A 16,965-nucleotide genomic window follows, 5' to 3' on the forward strand; every position below is an offset into this window, starting at 1 on the left:
ATATATATTTTACTTTTTTTAATTTTTTTTAAAAAAATTATGCTTAAAACGACGTCGTTTTGGGCTGGATATGTGTTGTGATTTTAGGACACAAAACGACATAGTTTTGGGGAAGGGTAAAATGGGTATAAAACATCCAAAACGACGTAGTTTAATGTTAAAGGGGTCCAAAGTGAGAGAAAACCAAAGATCAGGGGGTCTAAGTGAGAGCTTTGAAAATTCAGGGAGAATTTTTCAAATCGGCTGGAACTTCAAGGGGGGTTTTCTGAAGTTTCCCCTAAAAAAAAAAAAAAAAAAAGTGATTAATTTAGTAATTCAGTGGTGGATAATGATATGAGATATTTTGGATCGTTTTTAATCAAAAAGGCAGAGAGTTGGTAATTGGATCGTTTTAATAAAAAAAGCATGGGGCTATTATTAATGGTCACACATGGCAGGCTATTATTGTTGGTTAGTTTTCTTCTGTCCTTCCGCGTAATCTGCGGAGGTCAAATCAACGAAGCTTAATGCAAAATAATGCAAAGTAAAAGAAATTACCAAAGTGTTGATCCGACGTTGGACTAGAACAGTTCAGAGATTGAGGCCCAAAGCCAAAACCCTCTCGCCTAACTAAAATATCTTCCCGGGATCCAAGAAAGTACCATTTCTACAGCTCTCCGTACATTCATCTTGACTTCTTTACCATGGCCTATAGATCTTGCTATGCTGTTTGTGTCCAGAGTCTTAGAACCCCATTTTGTTAAAGCATCCATCGTTGTCTCTGCGACGCTGGTAATGTTGTGATTTTTGAGCTTCTGGGTCTCTTTGATTTGGTGTTCTTGCTGCGTCACAAGCTGCCAAAGTTTGAGATTCAAGGAGGTAGGCTTTATTGATATCACTGCTTTCGATTCAAACATGGGTTGCTGTCTTGTTTGTATCTAATTATTCATAGTACTTAGCTATTGATGTGCAAGCTCTGAAAATATTCCTTTACCTTCATCTGGTTTCAATGTCCTTTTGGTGATTATTGTCAGGATTCCTCTATTTGTATGTGCTTGATTTCACTAGTTGTCGTTTTATTGCATACAAATGCGTGAATTTTAAGTTGAATTAGTTTTGTTTTAAGTTTTAAATCAAAAGGGTAGCGTTTGATCTTTTCTGGTATTTGGGAATTCAGTTGCGGTCTTTGAGGAATCTGAAGGAGTAAGAAGGGTTGTTGTTTAATTTAAAGAGGTTTTAGTCGGCCTTAAGATTCTGTTGGCGTCTGCTTCTTGTTGGCCATGGGGGATTATGAGTCGATGATTCCGGAGTTAAAAGGAGAAGAAAACTTAATCGCTGCGGCGAAACACATTGTTAAAGCTTTGGGGTCAAATAAGAACCTTACAGTTGATGCAAGGAAAATTTTGGCAGAACTTGGCACCCAATTGTCCACCATGACTGCAGTCAACGAAACAAAGGATGATGGGACTAGCGAGATGGAGGATCAGCTTCATGCTGTTGAGGAAAAGATAATGAGATGGGAGGAAGATCAGTCTATGATATGGGATTCAGGACAAGAAGAAGCCTCTGAGTACCTGATTGCGGCAGGTGAAGCCCAAAAGTTGACTGAAAGGTTGGAGAGTCTGTGTCTGAATAAAGATGATGATGAATATATTCTGTTACAAAGGGCTCACAATATTCTTCAGAAGGCAATGGAAAGGCTTGAGGAAGAGTTCAGGCACATGCTTGTTGAGAACAGGCAACCATTTGAGCCAGAGCACGTGTCGTTTAGATCGAATGAAGAGGATGTTGTGGATGAGGTCTCAATTATCTCTTTTGGGGATGAGTCAGTTGAGGACTCGCTCCAGAGAGACAGAGACAGTGTCAGCAGGGCATCAGAGGAATATATCATTGATTTGATCCAACCGGATGTAATTCCTGACCTTAGATGCATTACGAACTTGATGTTCAATTCAAATTATGATAAGGAATGTTACCAGGCGTATACCAGCGTCCGAAAGGATGCCTTGGATGAGTGCCTCTTCATCCTTGAAATGGAGAAACTAAGCATTGAAGATGTGCTGAAGATGGAGTGGGTTAGCTTGAATTCCAAGATCAAGCGATGGGTTCGAACAATGAAGATATTTGTGCGGGTCTATCTTGCTAGCGAGAAATGGCTCAGTGATCAAATTTTTGGGGAGCTTGGACCAATTAATCTAGTTTGTTTTGTTGAGGCATCTAAGGCTTCAATGTTTCAGCTTCTGAATTTTGCTGAAGCCATGTCTATAGGACCTCACCAACCAGAGAAGTTGTCTCGCATTCTTGACATGTATGAGGTGCTAGCAGATCTTCTTCCAGATATAGATACTTTATACTCGGATGAAGCTGGTTCTTCAGTTCGAAAGGAGTGTCATGAGGTTCTAAGGAGATTAGGTGATTCTGCTAGGGCAACGTTTCTCGAATTTAAGAAAGCCATTGCATCAAACGCATCAACAAACCCTTTTGCAGGAGGCGGAATCCACCCTCTGACCAGATATGTCATGAATTACATCAAGATTCTAACTGACTACAGTGAGACCCTTAATTTGCTCCTCAAGGACCATGATGAAGAGTATCCCAGTTTGTTGTCACCTGACATGAGTCCAACAGCAGAAGAGGAGAGCAAAAGTGGAAGTTCTTTACGCGGGATTTCCCCAATGTCTTCCCACCTGCTATCGATTGCTTCAATTCTGGAAAGCAGCCTTGATGATAAATCCAAGCTCTACAAGGATCCTTCGCTGCAGCACTTCTTCTTGATGAACAATATTTATTACATGGCTCAAAAGGTCAAGGGGTCTGAGCTACGGGATATATTTGGGGATGAATGGATTAGAAAGCACAACTGGAAATTCCAACAGCACGCAATGAATTACGAGCGAGCTAGTTGGAGTTCAATCCTCTCGTTGCTTAAAGACGAGCGGATTCAAAATCCCGGTTCAAATTCTATCTCAAAAACTCTTCTTAAGGAAAGGATACGGAGCTTTTACCTTGCATTTGAGGAAATTTACAAGGCTCAAACGGCATGGCTTATCCCAGATCTCCAGCTTCGAGAAGATCTACGAATCTCAACATCCCTCAAGGTGATTCAAGCTTATAGGACATTCGTGGGAAGATTTGGCAATCACGTAAGTGACAAGCATATTAAGTACAGTGCAGATGATCTAGAGAGTTATCTTTTGGATCTCTTCGAGGGATCTCCAAAATCATTACAAAATAGCCATAGGAGGTGATTCAAGCAAAGTTTGAGTTTCATTCTAGCCCTGCCCCACCATGAGTTCCACTGTTTCCAGTATATGTAAAATCTAGTTTGACTGAAAATTTGATTATTGTAAGCTCTTTGTTGCTTTGTTCATTACAGAATTGCTTGCTATTGGAGGTGATAAATGAAAGTTGAGTTTCATTCTAGTCCCTCCATGAGTTTCCCCTCTTTCCAGCATATGTAATCTACTCTTGATTGAAAAATGTTATATGATAATTAAGCAAGTTGAGTTTCATCCTAGCCCCTCCTTGACTTCCACTCTTTTCCATTATACTGTAAAGACCAACAATTGTCTGCGATTAATGGCAGACACAGACCTTGATGGAGCATCTGGTAAAGTAACTTTAATGTTGCACATGGTGCGGTTGATAGATTTGGAAATTGCAATAGAAAAAAGTTGAAGTGATTTTGGAGCATGAATATTGAATATTGGCATTTATGGTCAAACAGGATTTGTTGGTCCATCACTCTCGTCTGATAAAAGTAACGAGAGGGATAGTGGGCCCATTGCTTCCACTCTTTTCCATTATATATTTGGTGTAAATGTCATCAATTTGCAGTGGGATATTTTATAGAGACACTGGATTTGGAGCTAAAGCCGTTTATGTGGCCGAGAACGAGATCCCCTTGAACGAAGACCTAGAAAAGTCCAAGTCAGCTTTTAAACGTTTTTCTTTGTTTTTTACTTTTTTCCATTGGGTGCTACAAAAAAAGTCAGGTTGAATATATTTGCTAGTGATTTTTGAGGGCTTGTCGTGGGGTTGTGCAGGTGCAGCAACAAGGAAGATTAAGGAGCTGCAGGTGGGTCTATGTGATAACGCGAGCATGACACGAGAAATCCGTAAGCATTCTTGAATTCTAGATTTACACCATGTGACGTAGCTGATAGAGATGAAAGATAACCAACAAGAGCGTCTACGTCTCTTGAAGGAAAGGAACACGAAACACAGATTGTAAAAGACAAATTCTTCCAATTGATTCAAACTCACCGATTATTATGAGAAATGATAGACTTGCAAAATATTTTACCAAAAAAAAAAAAAAAAAATCGTACCAAGTGATGTATCACAAACATGATTAAGAAGGAGATTAATCCAATGAGGGTTGCAAACGAGTGGTTTTATTTTCTTGTTTGCAAGTCCGTTTGTTAAAATGAGTGATTCTGCCTTCTATCCTGCTAGAGAGGTTATTAGCAGTCGACCATTTTGCAAATACATCAAAGCCGTTCGATTCATGCTTCCTCAATTGAAGAGAACAAGGGGGCTGGAGATTTGGGGGCACCGATGAAAACTACTTTCGTTCTCCAACCAAAAAAAAAAAAAAATAAAAAAATTACAGCAGGTGAGCTGATAATTAATTGAAAACTATTCCTATTAACACAGGAAGACTCTTAATGTACACCTATACTCAATTATGACAAAATATTCCCCTGGTCTTCCCATTGCCAGACCAGCCGTAAAAACACCATCCTTGCACCAAGCAGCCCCACCCCTGCAACCTAGCGTCCTTGCACCAATACCTTCAGACTACCCGGCCACGCTGGAAAGGCTAAACCATACTCTGCATGCACTTCAAATAATTGGCATACCGGCCTAGCATGTCATTCTTTGCATTGCCAACAGTCAGTCAATTTACACGACCTATAAATTTATAAAGCCCAGAAGGGCTTTCGAGCTGCTGCTACTGCACTGGATTTGCCACTAACGGATTCTTCGTAATTTTCCTCGGGATCATCATCCTCCTCCCCATATTCCATCAGCTTGACCAAAGTATCTGAAAAAACTAATAGTTGCAGCGACAATTTAAACAAGACATAAAAGAAATATGCTCCCGCCTCTAATATAAGAAACAAAAATCCCATCAACATTATAGAATTCTTCAACAAAGCAAAGCAGATTAAGTTTCTATCCTTACCCGGAACAGTGTCAGGCTTTGTTTTCTTCGGAATATTGTTCTTGTCATGCCCTGTATCAGCAAACATTGACGTTGTAAATTTTGGCGGAGGTGGTGCTGGAGGCATGGTTCTTGGCAGGGGTGGTGCCATTCCGTTGGATGACAACTGGACCAACTTCTTTGGGGCTGGCATAGTCGATACATTTCTCAAATCCAAATCTGCCGAGGCCTCAGCTGGCTTCAAAAATTCTGAACCCTGCAGTGAGTTAGAGAAAGACAATCCAAACCTAATTTTTCAGTAACAAAATATAAGTTATATAGGACACTCAAATAAATCACAGAGAATTCAAGTCGGATTAAAAAATTCAGAACTATAACACAAAACTTTCAAAATTAAAAAACATATACAGAGGAAGAAGGTAGGGAGCAATTGGGAAGAAAAGAACAGGGCACTGGCAGGCACATAACTCAACTTGATTTGATATCTTTGAATGAGTGTTAGTGCTTAGGTTTCTAGATGATCCGGGCAAAAATGTAAGCCCTAGTGTTCACATAGAGTTTTGTCAAGTACAGATATCAATGTCAGGATTTGTGCAAGTTGGTACATAGAAATAACCACACTTCCAAATCTTAGGTTTGAAACAGATGGTTATCACTATAAAGGTAGACAACATATAAACACTGGTGCCAAAGGGTTTAACTGTAATTTAACATGCATTGAGTATCATCTTCTCCTTTGGGTGCTTGTCCACCAGCACAGACAGCCAATTTCTTCCTAGTGAAGAGGTATAGCCATCGATACAAACATTAACTTCGATATATTTTGTTTTCTGGAAACATGACTTCCTGTCCTGTCCCAGGAACCTGACTCAAAAAGAGAGAGAAAATAGGTATAACATACATCACTTTCTCAACCCTAGCTAGGGCTTTGAAAGGGGTCATCCCAAGACTTTACGTGCCAATGTTCATGACCAGAAATCTCCAATCAAATTAACCCAAGAGTCTTTTCATGACAGATTTTTCTATTTTCTCAAAATCAAATTTGGTTCTTGCGAGGGGTTGTGCCTCACAAAACCACAGTACAATGACATTATAAGTCAAAGTACAAACCAAAACAAATGCTTGCCATTCAGTTTGACCACTGGTTAGCGTGAAATGCATGATAGAACAGAAGGGGTCCTAGTGAAGTACTTGATCAAGTCAGTTTTTAAACTGATTCATGAATAGAAAATCTGCTCTGCAGCCACTAAATTTCAATGACAATTAAAATCAAAGCTCGCTTTGGTGGTGGGAGAACCTCTTCTCAAATAGTAGTTTAGCTGTCCATTTTGGTGGTGGCCACCCATTGAGGAAGCAAACATTGGACTCATTGCAGGAAAAGTATAAGATTTGTATAACACAATTCAGCACAAAGATGCAAGATAAAACCAATCAGCATAAAATCTAGAATTGGCTTTTGATCAAAAGCTCTGTAGCCATTTGTGCCCCAGCCATGGCACCTCCACAACTGAAAACCCTGTGAAACATACAAACCAACGACCCAATAGAGAGGTCCAGTATCGGCCTGTTAGCTTCATAGAAGGTCAGAGAAAATACCTGGAATATTAAGCACTAAAAGTCAGCGCAAGATACCACCATATATCAATCAGAATGTATATAAACACATACATCAATGAAAGAATTGTAAAAAAAGGTACTCCAGAACCAAGCTGCAAAGATTTTTTTAAAAAAAATTATCAAAAAAAGTGAGGATTTGATGAAGGAGTATATAACTCAGGAAGGTTGGATATGATTCACATAAATATAAAAACTCGCTTGAATGTTCCTCTCAAGACTATAGTTGGTTTACAAGGCACACAAACCCCTACACCAAATAAGCACCAATAGAGCTGGCAAAAGAAGCAAGCAACCGAAAACTTATCACCCTTTGCTCCTTTGAAATTAATCAGATACGAACCTAACAAACTCAACCAAAAATCAGGCTGACATTGCTGTAATAGGCCCTGTTATAATAATATATTATACAAAAATGACGCATAAATGCATGAACATGCACACAAACCCACCCCCAAACAAAAAAAAATCAAAATCAAAATACATGCACACACAAAATACCCAGTCACAACTGTCAGCAACCCATGTAATCCACCATAACTTAGTCCACCATTTATAGTTTAATGAAAACAGAACTTGGTTTAGGAGAGCTAGAGTAAGCATGAACCTCACTCAAGACCAACAAGCAGCAAACAGAGGGGTTCAAAAAAGAGGAAATATTCAGAACAGTTTATTTCAATCCTTAGCATACACACAACTGAGGCTAAAGAAGGCCTGGTTTCAGTATCTTGTGCCCAGAGGTAGTGCATGCCAGCAAGTAATACATCCTTAACTGGGGGCAAGAATAGATGGACTAGAAAGATGAGTTTGTCCAACACACTGTTTTGCAATAGTGCAATATTCCATCCAAGCAAAGGGCTAAAATGACTGAAAAGATACTCCTAATTGGACATAATGTTCCTAAAACTAATCCTAGTTTTACTACCTCTCATCATTCCTGCCAACATTGTATATCAGAGCTAATCAATAATATATATCTGGATTACCTGTCTTCACTATTCTGGTTCGACACTTTTAAAGCAAGAAGCCATACCCGAAAAAATATTAGCAGGGAGATTGCGCTGCTACCTGAATAAGTTTTGCAGGACCCTTTGACCCAGCTGGTAGTTCCTGAAACTTCCGCCTCTGTGGATGCCGTTTCTCCTTCTCAGAATCAGATCTAAAACCCGGCTTTGATTCTTTGTTTGGTATTGATGTTGTAGGAGCAATTGTAGAAGTGACCGGAGAAGGTGACTGCCTAAGGGCCAGAGCAACTTGTTGCAATGGTGTGGCTTGAGGATATATCCCACCATATCCGATATAGCTTGTTCCACCAGATAATAAATGCTGGGAATAGCCAATCACATTTCCTTGAGACACCCCAGAATTTAAATATCCACCAGATTGAGATACTGTCCCTTGAGAAAAGACAGGAGGGAGCCCTGGGGCTCTAATGGAGGAAACATGGGGAGCTGGCGCAGAGCCCACACTTGCAGATGTCAAACCAGCAGCAGAACTTGCATTTACTGTCAGTTCATTCCCAGAACTCTGAACTCCAGCCAATAACTGCTGAGGGGGAGGAACAGCACTGTAAACCAGCTGTGGAGGTGGAAGCGGAACAGCACTATAAACCTTACATGATGAAACCCTAAAGAGTTGGAACCACAGGTTATTTTCCAATAGAAATAACAAACTTCAGTGCAAAACAAAATGACATCATCATGATCTGCAATTGTTTGAAAGAAACAAATATTCATGTTTGAAAGAACCAAATATTCATGTAAAGAGCACAAACAAAATGCAATGCTGGCTTCTTTAAATTAACACAAAAAGAAAAGATCTAAAACAACAGAGCATGTGAAATGAAAGGTTTTAGTAACAAACAGTATATTGAAGTCTCTATACCACAAAAATAAAATATAACAATGGTTTCCATTGTGAAAGAGATTAATATTTTACAGCAGAGAAGCTAATAATAAAGAAAAAGCAGGAACCACATTACCCCAAAGTGAAACCCATGCACTGCACAGAATAATTTACACCCACATTAATTTCAAAAGCAATTACCTAGAAGCACAACACTCTACACTGATTGTATCCAACAAATTTTCAGCCAGACTCTTAGCATCTTCGAGACTTTTTGGATTATTGCTTGACAATAATAAATGCAGTGGTTGCTGTCCTTCTGCAAGTTTTATGGAAGAGTTAGATAATAAAAAATACCATAAAAGGATCATATCACATACAACAATGACGTACCTTCTCCATGTAAGCTTTCAATTTCTCCTGAACCACATCCTCTTAGTGAGACAGTAACTCCTGTTTCATTCATAATGTGATTTATATACTGGTCCTGCATGTACAAAACCGAACCACCAGCAACACAAAAAAAAAATCTCTCCCAATTGTATGGAGATGTCAGAGAAAGCTTCAAACATTAGAATCCCTCATCATCATATTGTAATATAAACTTCAAAAAAAATAAACGAATAGCACAACTTTTATCAGAAAATGGTGACATGTATTAGGAACACCAAAGTAGTATATAAAGGTACCTTAAAAGAATAAATTGAAGCAGAACACAAAATGCATGTGTTTATTTATCTATCTCTTGACTCAAAATGGGAGCAGGTTTGATTTGAAAAATGATCTTAGAGTTTCTAGCGTTGGGCCAGGAGGGTCCTCTTAAAGCCTTTTTTTCTTCTTCTCATCGAAGTTATTTCATAAAACTTGCCATGGTAAGGAAGAAGGAGGGGAGCAAGCATACTTGGAGGTACCCCACATTAATATAAAGTCATGAAACTAATCCTTAAAACCAATTCTCTATAAACAAATGTAGCAGAGATGAAACTCACTTGCTCTATTCACACAAAGAGACACTCAACAGAGGAACACAGACAGAAAAAGAAAATGCGGACCCAACACAACAATAAAAACATTTAAGCTGTAGAAGTGTGCAGCCAGCCTTGAGCTATCAGAAAATAGAAGGGAGGGGAGAAGGGAAAGAAATGAAAACTTACATTTGGTCCACGTATACGAGCAGCAATGTTCAATGATGGATCTGGGTCAAAGCCCAAAAACACACACATGCTCGGTGCCTGAGTAACCCAATTCAATTAAGGAATCCATATGTTGTGCTAGTACTCATTAAGCTATGACAGACAAAAAGATGGCAATGTAATGCATGCCTACCTTCACTCCATTGCTTAAAGCTGCATGAAAAGTGGAAGAAGCTGGCTGTAAATTCTGACCTTGTTTCAACATTTCTTCAACCATAGCAGCTGCACGATCAACTGCTAGTATCCGTTCAGCTGTATCTTTCAACTGCAGAGGCAATATTATTACAATTAAACCAAAAGCATTTATAAATAGCCCAGCAGCATTTAGAATTAAGTGGTGATCTCTATCCATACAGCTCATAAGCCAAGGTTTATACAAAAGGAGACATTACTTAACCTTGAGTTGCGAGCAAATAACCCATATGACCAATGTTCTTATGTTTTTTCAGTTTCTTTTTATTAAGTGATATGGTTCTTCTTCTTCTTTTTTTTTTTTTCCTTTTTAAGATTGTATTCTTCTTTTAAAATTTGAACTTGCCATATTTATTTATTGAACCACCAAAAGTTCAATTCTGTATCTATCTATGCACGTTATGTCAATCATATTCAAACAGATAAAATACTTAAACAGAACATATTTCCAACTATTTTACCTAATTGCAAAGCAATAAATATTACTTACATGAGCCCCTGCAGAGATGTGAAGATATAAAGGCTTTTCCCCATCAGATGGAGCATTTGGCAGACGGTACTTACCCCTGAAACAGAAAATTCAGATTATCCAATATATCTATGAAAAAAATAAAAATAAAAAGGCTCTCATAACTGCCTTTGAAGACCAACAAACCTGGTTATAACCACAGCACCCGTGCACTTTTGGATCTGCAAGTAAAGTAAGTTGATCAATCTCATAGAAAAATAAACAGAGAAGAAAAGATGAGTGTTCAACTCAATTGAAATAATAATAGACATATTATCCAATCATGCAAACTTGAAAAGTCAGATTCACCTCCTCCTGTGTCTGGCGTTTTGTGAGCTTGTAACGAATAGAAGACTCGGCATCATTTATGACAATTTCTCGTGCTATTAACTCATCTTGGATCTTTGGCTAAATTAATTTGTAGAAACCAAAGGAGAAATGAAAAACAGATGAACATTACAAATAAAAAAAACAGATAAATGAGAGAGAAAAATGAAAGCAAGAAAATATATACATATAAAGCTTCAGCCAACTAAATATGATGACAAAACAGTGGCAGCATACAGAACAATAATTTGTATTTTATATAGCCAATTAATAAATTGTATGCCCCTTAAACCATCATATTGCATTTTCTTTGCGTGCAAACTGTGTATACACAGCAGTCTTCAAACAACTCCAATACTATATTTATACCTGCAGAAATGAAACTCAAAAAGTATGGTCCCGCAACAAAAGCAAACATTTTTGTTGCAGCACGGTCACGGTGGACTGGAATACATCTGAAACTTGGGGAGTAAGTTGCATACCAAAAATAAAATCCAAAATATTCAAACTACACACAGAAACATTCGAACTAAAAGAAAAAATGGAAAATAGAAGGAAAAAAAGGACAGACATTTTATGGCCTCCAAGTCTTGCCGCATGCACTGACACATAATTCTGTCATTTCCTACGTGTTGCACATAATCTTATATTTCATGGCTAAACCAGAGCAACTTGAATTAAAAAAATAATCATCCTAATATTACCAAAAAGTAATAATTTCCAAATGTTCCTGTGAAAATAATCAATGTTATTCCTTGCCTAACCAAAATTAAGTCTATGCATTTGCTATACTTCCTTCCATTAAAGCGTATATATACATTTCAACACAAATGAATTGGCCCAACACAACCTACTTGTTTAAAATTTGAAAAAATAATTATATGTACAAAAAAATAATTGTTCCCAGATACAGCACGGATGAAGCTAGAATACAACTCCAATTCTAAAGTAAATGTGACAAATAATGCAGCGAAGTTCAAGCAACATAGATATGGTTTTCATGATCACATATGAATATAACCCCAGATATGGCTTACTTTTGGAACCACGGTGGTAGTGTGTTGCTGCATTGAAGATGCCTGAAACACCTGTGGTATGGCTGCGCCTCCTAGTGAATTCATTAAAAGTGTGCTGGACACTGGAGCCACACCAGGAAGTGCAATCCCACCAAGGGGTGCCATGTTGCCCGGTAGGAGGACCCCTGGCACTTCTGCACTAGTTGAAACCAAGGACTCTGCAGGTTGATCCCACTTTCTCTTCTTTCTGCAACAAGCAATAAAAGTTAAACCATCTCAACATATCGCAGCACTTACCAGAATTTCATTGCCTAAAATTAGTGGATAAATACGTATACTGATCCCACTCAATGGCATGGAAATTGCCTTCTCCTCTAAAAATCTAACCAAACCCACATGATAACTTAACCTATTGTATACATTCACGTCTAAAACATTTTAAAGGGATAGAATTTATGTGCATTTTTAGGCGCCTGCGTTTTCAATGGCAAAACAATTTGAAAAGTACAGAGCAAGTATATCATGTGAATTTGCAACTTTTGATTCGACAGCTTGCCCTTTTCTCTATTGCAGAATTAAATGAAAAAGAAAGCTCATATTTTCAAAAGTTATTAGTTTGCCTCAATCAAAAAATAAACCTCGTAAATGAAATTAGAATAACACTTGTCATTGCAAACCCAGGGTTAAGGAAGAGAAAGTTGTAGAACCATCTCACACAAAGCGATTCGGACAACTTGAAGATTATCACAAATCCAATACAATCCAGCAGAAATATTCCACCAAATCCAACAACGAAACCCCCAAAACACCGATTTCACCAAAGCCATCTACCCAAAATCCCAATAACATTAAACAAACAAAAAGGATCGAATCTTGTATAATTTTGAAAGCGTACCGACCTTTTCCGTGTTTGTGAGGCATCCTCGGAAGAAACCTTAGCGCCACTGTCCTCAATCATGTTGTTAATATTGCTTCGGTGCTGTTGATTGAGGAAAATTGCATGAAAATTTTAGCGATAAAGAAGATTTGGAGGGGTTTTTTCCTTTTTGCGGGAACCGGTGAATTGGTAATTGAAACAACGTGTTGAGCTCTGTCGCAGCGCAGATCGATGTCGTGTGGGGAGAAGAATGAATGCGGCATATGGAGGGCCAATAGCTTACCGCCTCGTGGAGGGTGTCACGTGAGATTTAGTCAGATGCATGCTTTATTTATTTAAATCCAGATAATGCATTTTTAATACTCATCTAAAGAAATGTCACGCTTATAAAATATTTAAGTGTAACTTTACTTTAAACCTCTAAATTATCACCTAATTTAAGAGAGTAATGTTAGGTATTATTTTTTTATCTTCTCAAAATTCTCTTAAAGCACCTCTAAATTATCACGTAATTTGAGAGAGTAATGCTAGGTATTATTTTTTTATCTTCTCAAAATTCTCTTAAAGCTGATGTGGCTTTTAAAATCACCATTAAATTTTAGATGAATCATACTTAAATTTTGATACAATTGTAATTTTAGAAGCAACATCAACTTTAAAATGATTTTAGAAGGATAAAAAAATGCTACTTAGCGTTACTCATAGCTCCTTAAACTTTAAAATCTTTCAATTTGGACATCTGAACTTTTAATTGCAGTTAATTTAAATCCCTCCGTCAGATTTAGCAGTTACTCATAAAAAGACCAAAATATCCCCTTTTTTAACTTTATTTATTTTTTATTTGGAATTAATGGGTAAATTTAGAATTTTATAAAAAAAAAAAAAAAGCAAGAGTATAAACATCATTGTTTCACTTTTAACCTTTAAAATCTAACGGAGCTGTTCAAATTAATTGCAATTGAAAGTTCAGGGATCCAAATTAAAAGGTTTTGAAGTTTGAAAAAAACTTCTAAAATCGTTTGATAATTCGGGAGTTTAAAATGAAGTTATCCTAAATATTTATTTTTAAAAAAAAAACCTCTTACAAAGTGATGATGTGGTAGAGTATAATTATTAAAAAAAAAAATGATGAATTTAAGTTTTGGAAAATTTAATCATATTGTATTAAAGCTTTTTAAAAAAATTATAAGCCTAACATTTGTCAATTGTCACCCATTTAGCGTAGATATTTTCTAGACCTTTTCTTTTCTTTTTTCCTAAGCATTTTTAAGTCAATTATAATATCCTTCAAGCCAATTTTCGGAAAAATTGAATCCCTCTCTAAACAGCGAAAACTTCAATGTCATATGCATATATCATTCACCTACATTTCATTTTGGCTCATTGCCCTGTCGTTCCTTAAAATTGCTCCTACGCCTACTCAAAATAAAACTATTAACAAACAACTCAAAACTATTCTCACTTTCATGTTACATCATTACATTTTTTTCAAACAAAAAACATCACTTAAAAAGCACTAACAAACGGAGCCTTAATCTTTCTTTTAGAAAAGAAACCACCTTTTGACAAGCAAGTCTCTCGATATGATCCTATTGTTAAACAAACTGCAGCTGGTGACATTAACCCTCGAGTGCTGATGCATCAGATATAATCTCTATCATTTCTTTTGTGATTGATGCTTGCCGGGTCCTGTTGAAGTGTCACCAAGTGAAAAAACTAAGAATCATACAAAAAAAAAAACTAAGTTGAATGATAAATGAAAACATATGCTGGTAACTTGAAGGTCAGAAAGTCTGCAGAAAAAGAGAGAGACCTGTTGTAAGTCAGAGTTAGGCGATCAAGCATTTCGCCAGCATTTCTGCTAGAGCTATCCATGGCAGATATCCTAGCTCCTTGCTCACTGCAAGCACTCTCCAGGACTGCATTGAACAAAACCTGAAAGCAATAATGAAACAGAGAAACATAGCCAAGATCAATAAATTCTCCACTCTGGCAATGATAATCATTTCAGCAACAATGGACAATTCATTATGTGCAGTCCAGGATACACAATAAGTTGCAAGGAAGTAAACGCCCATAGAATTTAAACTTTGATTTTCCTCTTAGAAGAGTTTGTTACATGAGCCCCCTTCCCAACATTTATAATCATTTATAAAACAAATCCTATTTACAGAATACCATGTGGTCATCAGCCCTGTCTTCATGAAAAGACCATAGCACTTTTTCCTTTTGTAGTGCCACCCACTTTCTCTATTCCTACACGTCTCAGCGTATTGATGGAGAAGCTTACACATGAAAATTGGAATTCCGTAAGATTCTGGGGCACTTCGGCCTTTGTTTCACCGCCTTCAATTTCATACGAATCCAAATCACCCAGCTTCCCACCAGCTTCAGATTCTCTCTCAATAATCTAAATTAAAGCCAAAAAGAGTATCCAGTAAGATGAAACAGTTCTACCCAAACGGGTTAAAAGAAAAAAGAAAAGAAGAAGCATAAACACAATGAAGTTCCAAGGATAACTAGTTACCGCGGGTGATAATACAGTTGACAGTGCTGGTATAAATAAGATAATTGAGCGAAACTTGTTGAAAATAATCCTCAGTGCATCATACTCAACATTCTTTAATATGTCATCTGCAAGAACAGAAACCTGAAAAGACAAAGATGAACCATATATATAGACAAAGGGTGGAGAGATGCCAAGCCTAAGTAAGGGTATACATGAAGTAAATAAATATAAAAGGCAATGGCATTTAAGCCACTAAAACTCAACCAGCAAGATAATTGGTGATCAAAGGATGTGAATACTCCTATAGCCATAAGTGGTATGTTGGGGCTAGTAGGCTTTGTAGTATTTGGGGTCATGGATCTCATCAAAAAGCTTATTGTGGCCTCTCTGGTGTGATCTGCAAATATGTATATACATATACACATGATATACATGACACCCTCTATCATATATGTACAAATGTTAGTATGTATAGAGACACAAAATCTATGAATGACAAGTTTTTATCTTTCTTTTCTTCTTTTTCTTTATCTTCTCCATATATTATAGTCTCATTTTTAAAGTTTTAGTAAAATATTGCTTCTTTATTCAACAATGACGAACAATATACTGAGATCACTAGTTTCAAAGATTTGGAACACGGAAGTACCATCATTGTGTAGTATTCCACGACCAATTAGGAAGTTATAGACATACCCCACATCAGATACTATCTAAAAAGTTCGAAATCATGATTCTGAAAGAACCACCAGAAATGTTGTGCTAAAGTAAGCAAGAGTGAAATCAAAAGAGAGTAAAGAATTATAGATAGATGCATTTAAATAATGGTGACAAGAAACTGAAGAAAGAAACGATAGTAACCTGAGTGTAATTTAGAGGATGCTTTTGTAACTCAGTGATAGATATTTCAATGTCTTTCTTTGAGTCACGTACAAGTTGAACTTTGGCCTTTTCTCCCAAAACAACATATTTTTTCTCCTTGTCAGGACCTGGAACAAAAGATCAAAAATCACATTCTGCCCATGAACTTTCCTCTTATACCTAGCATATTAGGAGCAAAACAAGCATCAAGCTAGAGCGGCTTCCATGAAGTACCAGAACTTAATTTGTGAAAAGCCTTGCTGATCTTTACTGAAGTAGAATTGATTCCGCCGCATAGACCTTTGTCTGAGGATATGGTAATAATAACATTCTTGTTGACATCGACACCTAGGCATTATAGCAAAAAACAAAAAACAGAGTCAAGGATTTTACTAAAATTAGGGGGGGGGGGAACAACCCCATATTACAACAGTTCAAAAAATCAGAAAAACTAAAAAATAAAAGACAGACTATTATGTGTTGCTATTCTTGTGTAAACATAGTTGAACATAATATTTTTCAGCTTTACTACCAAAGTCTCTCTATCAGGGCTTGACTGATGTATTTAAGAGCGCTGGTGAAAAACTTTAAAATTGGGCCTTATTTTTTAATATTTAAATATTAATTAAATAATATTTATTTTAATATTGTAGGAGATCTTTACCTAATTAGCACCGATTCCGCACTCAGTGATTTTTTGTTTGAGACTAAAATTACCATTTTGCCCTTACTCTTTGTTCTTTATACTTAAATTATGCAGACTTATTTTTGTCTTTCAGCATTTTTGTAGATTGCAAAATAATCACTTTAACCTTTTTGAAATGTGAAAAGTTGAACATTTTAACCTTTTGTGAGGGGCTGGAATTCTGCAAAA

At 37.0% G+C, this 16,965-nt stretch overlaps 2 protein-coding genes and 1 pseudogene across 4 annotated transcripts; 1 reads left to right on the plus strand and 2 right to left on the minus strand.

The window, feature by feature from the left end:
- The first annotated feature begins 515 nt into the window (after nt 1–515).
- LOC132181198 (exocyst complex component EXO70E2) lies at nt 516–3,496 on the plus strand. Its single transcript, XM_059594310.1, has 2 exons — nt 516–858; nt 1,157–3,496. The coding sequence occupies exon 2, from the start codon at nt 1,260–1,262 to the stop codon at nt 3,225–3,227; it is 1,968 nt and encodes a 655-aa protein (XP_059450293.1). The 5' UTR covers nt 516–858; nt 1,157–1,259; the 3' UTR covers nt 3,228–3,496.
- Nucleotides 3,497–4,468: 972 nt separating this feature from the next.
- On the minus strand, nt 4,469–12,957 carry LOC132181199 (protein RIK). 3 transcript variants are annotated; one of them, XM_059594312.1, is made up of 12 exons: nt 12,744–12,954; nt 11,866–12,091; nt 10,811–10,909; nt 10,649–10,683; nt 10,484–10,559; nt 9,935–10,066; nt 9,763–9,840; nt 9,002–9,095; nt 8,810–8,927; nt 7,832–8,390; nt 5,171–5,405; nt 4,469–5,029 (listed from the first exon to the last, which is right to left on the minus strand). In XM_059594312.1, the coding sequence occupies exons 1-12, from the start codon at nt 12,800–12,802 to the stop codon at nt 4,905–4,907; spliced, it is 1,836 nt and encodes a 611-aa protein (XP_059450295.1). In that variant the 5' UTR covers nt 12,803–12,954; the 3' UTR covers nt 4,469–4,904. The 3 variants fall into 3 exon arrangements, with proteins under 3 accessions (XP_059450295.1, XP_059450294.1, XP_059450296.1); XM_059594311.1 differs by having other exon boundaries at nt 4,469–5,038; nt 12,744–12,953; XM_059594313.1 differs by lacking the exons at nt 4,469–5,029; nt 5,171–5,405 and adding an exon at nt 5,512–6,745 and having other exon boundaries at nt 12,744–12,957.
- A 1,085-nt stretch (nt 12,958–14,042) lies between these two features.
- The window catches only part of LOC132181200 (ATP synthase subunit gamma, mitochondrial-like), a 5,301-nt pseudogene continuing 2,378 nt past the window's right edge, over nt 14,043–16,965 (minus strand).

This window comes from Corylus avellana, chromosome ca5, assembly GCF_901000735.1.
Source record: "Corylus avellana chromosome ca5, CavTom2PMs-1.0".
NCBI lineage: Eukaryota > Viridiplantae > Streptophyta > Magnoliopsida > Fagales > Betulaceae > Corylus > Corylus avellana.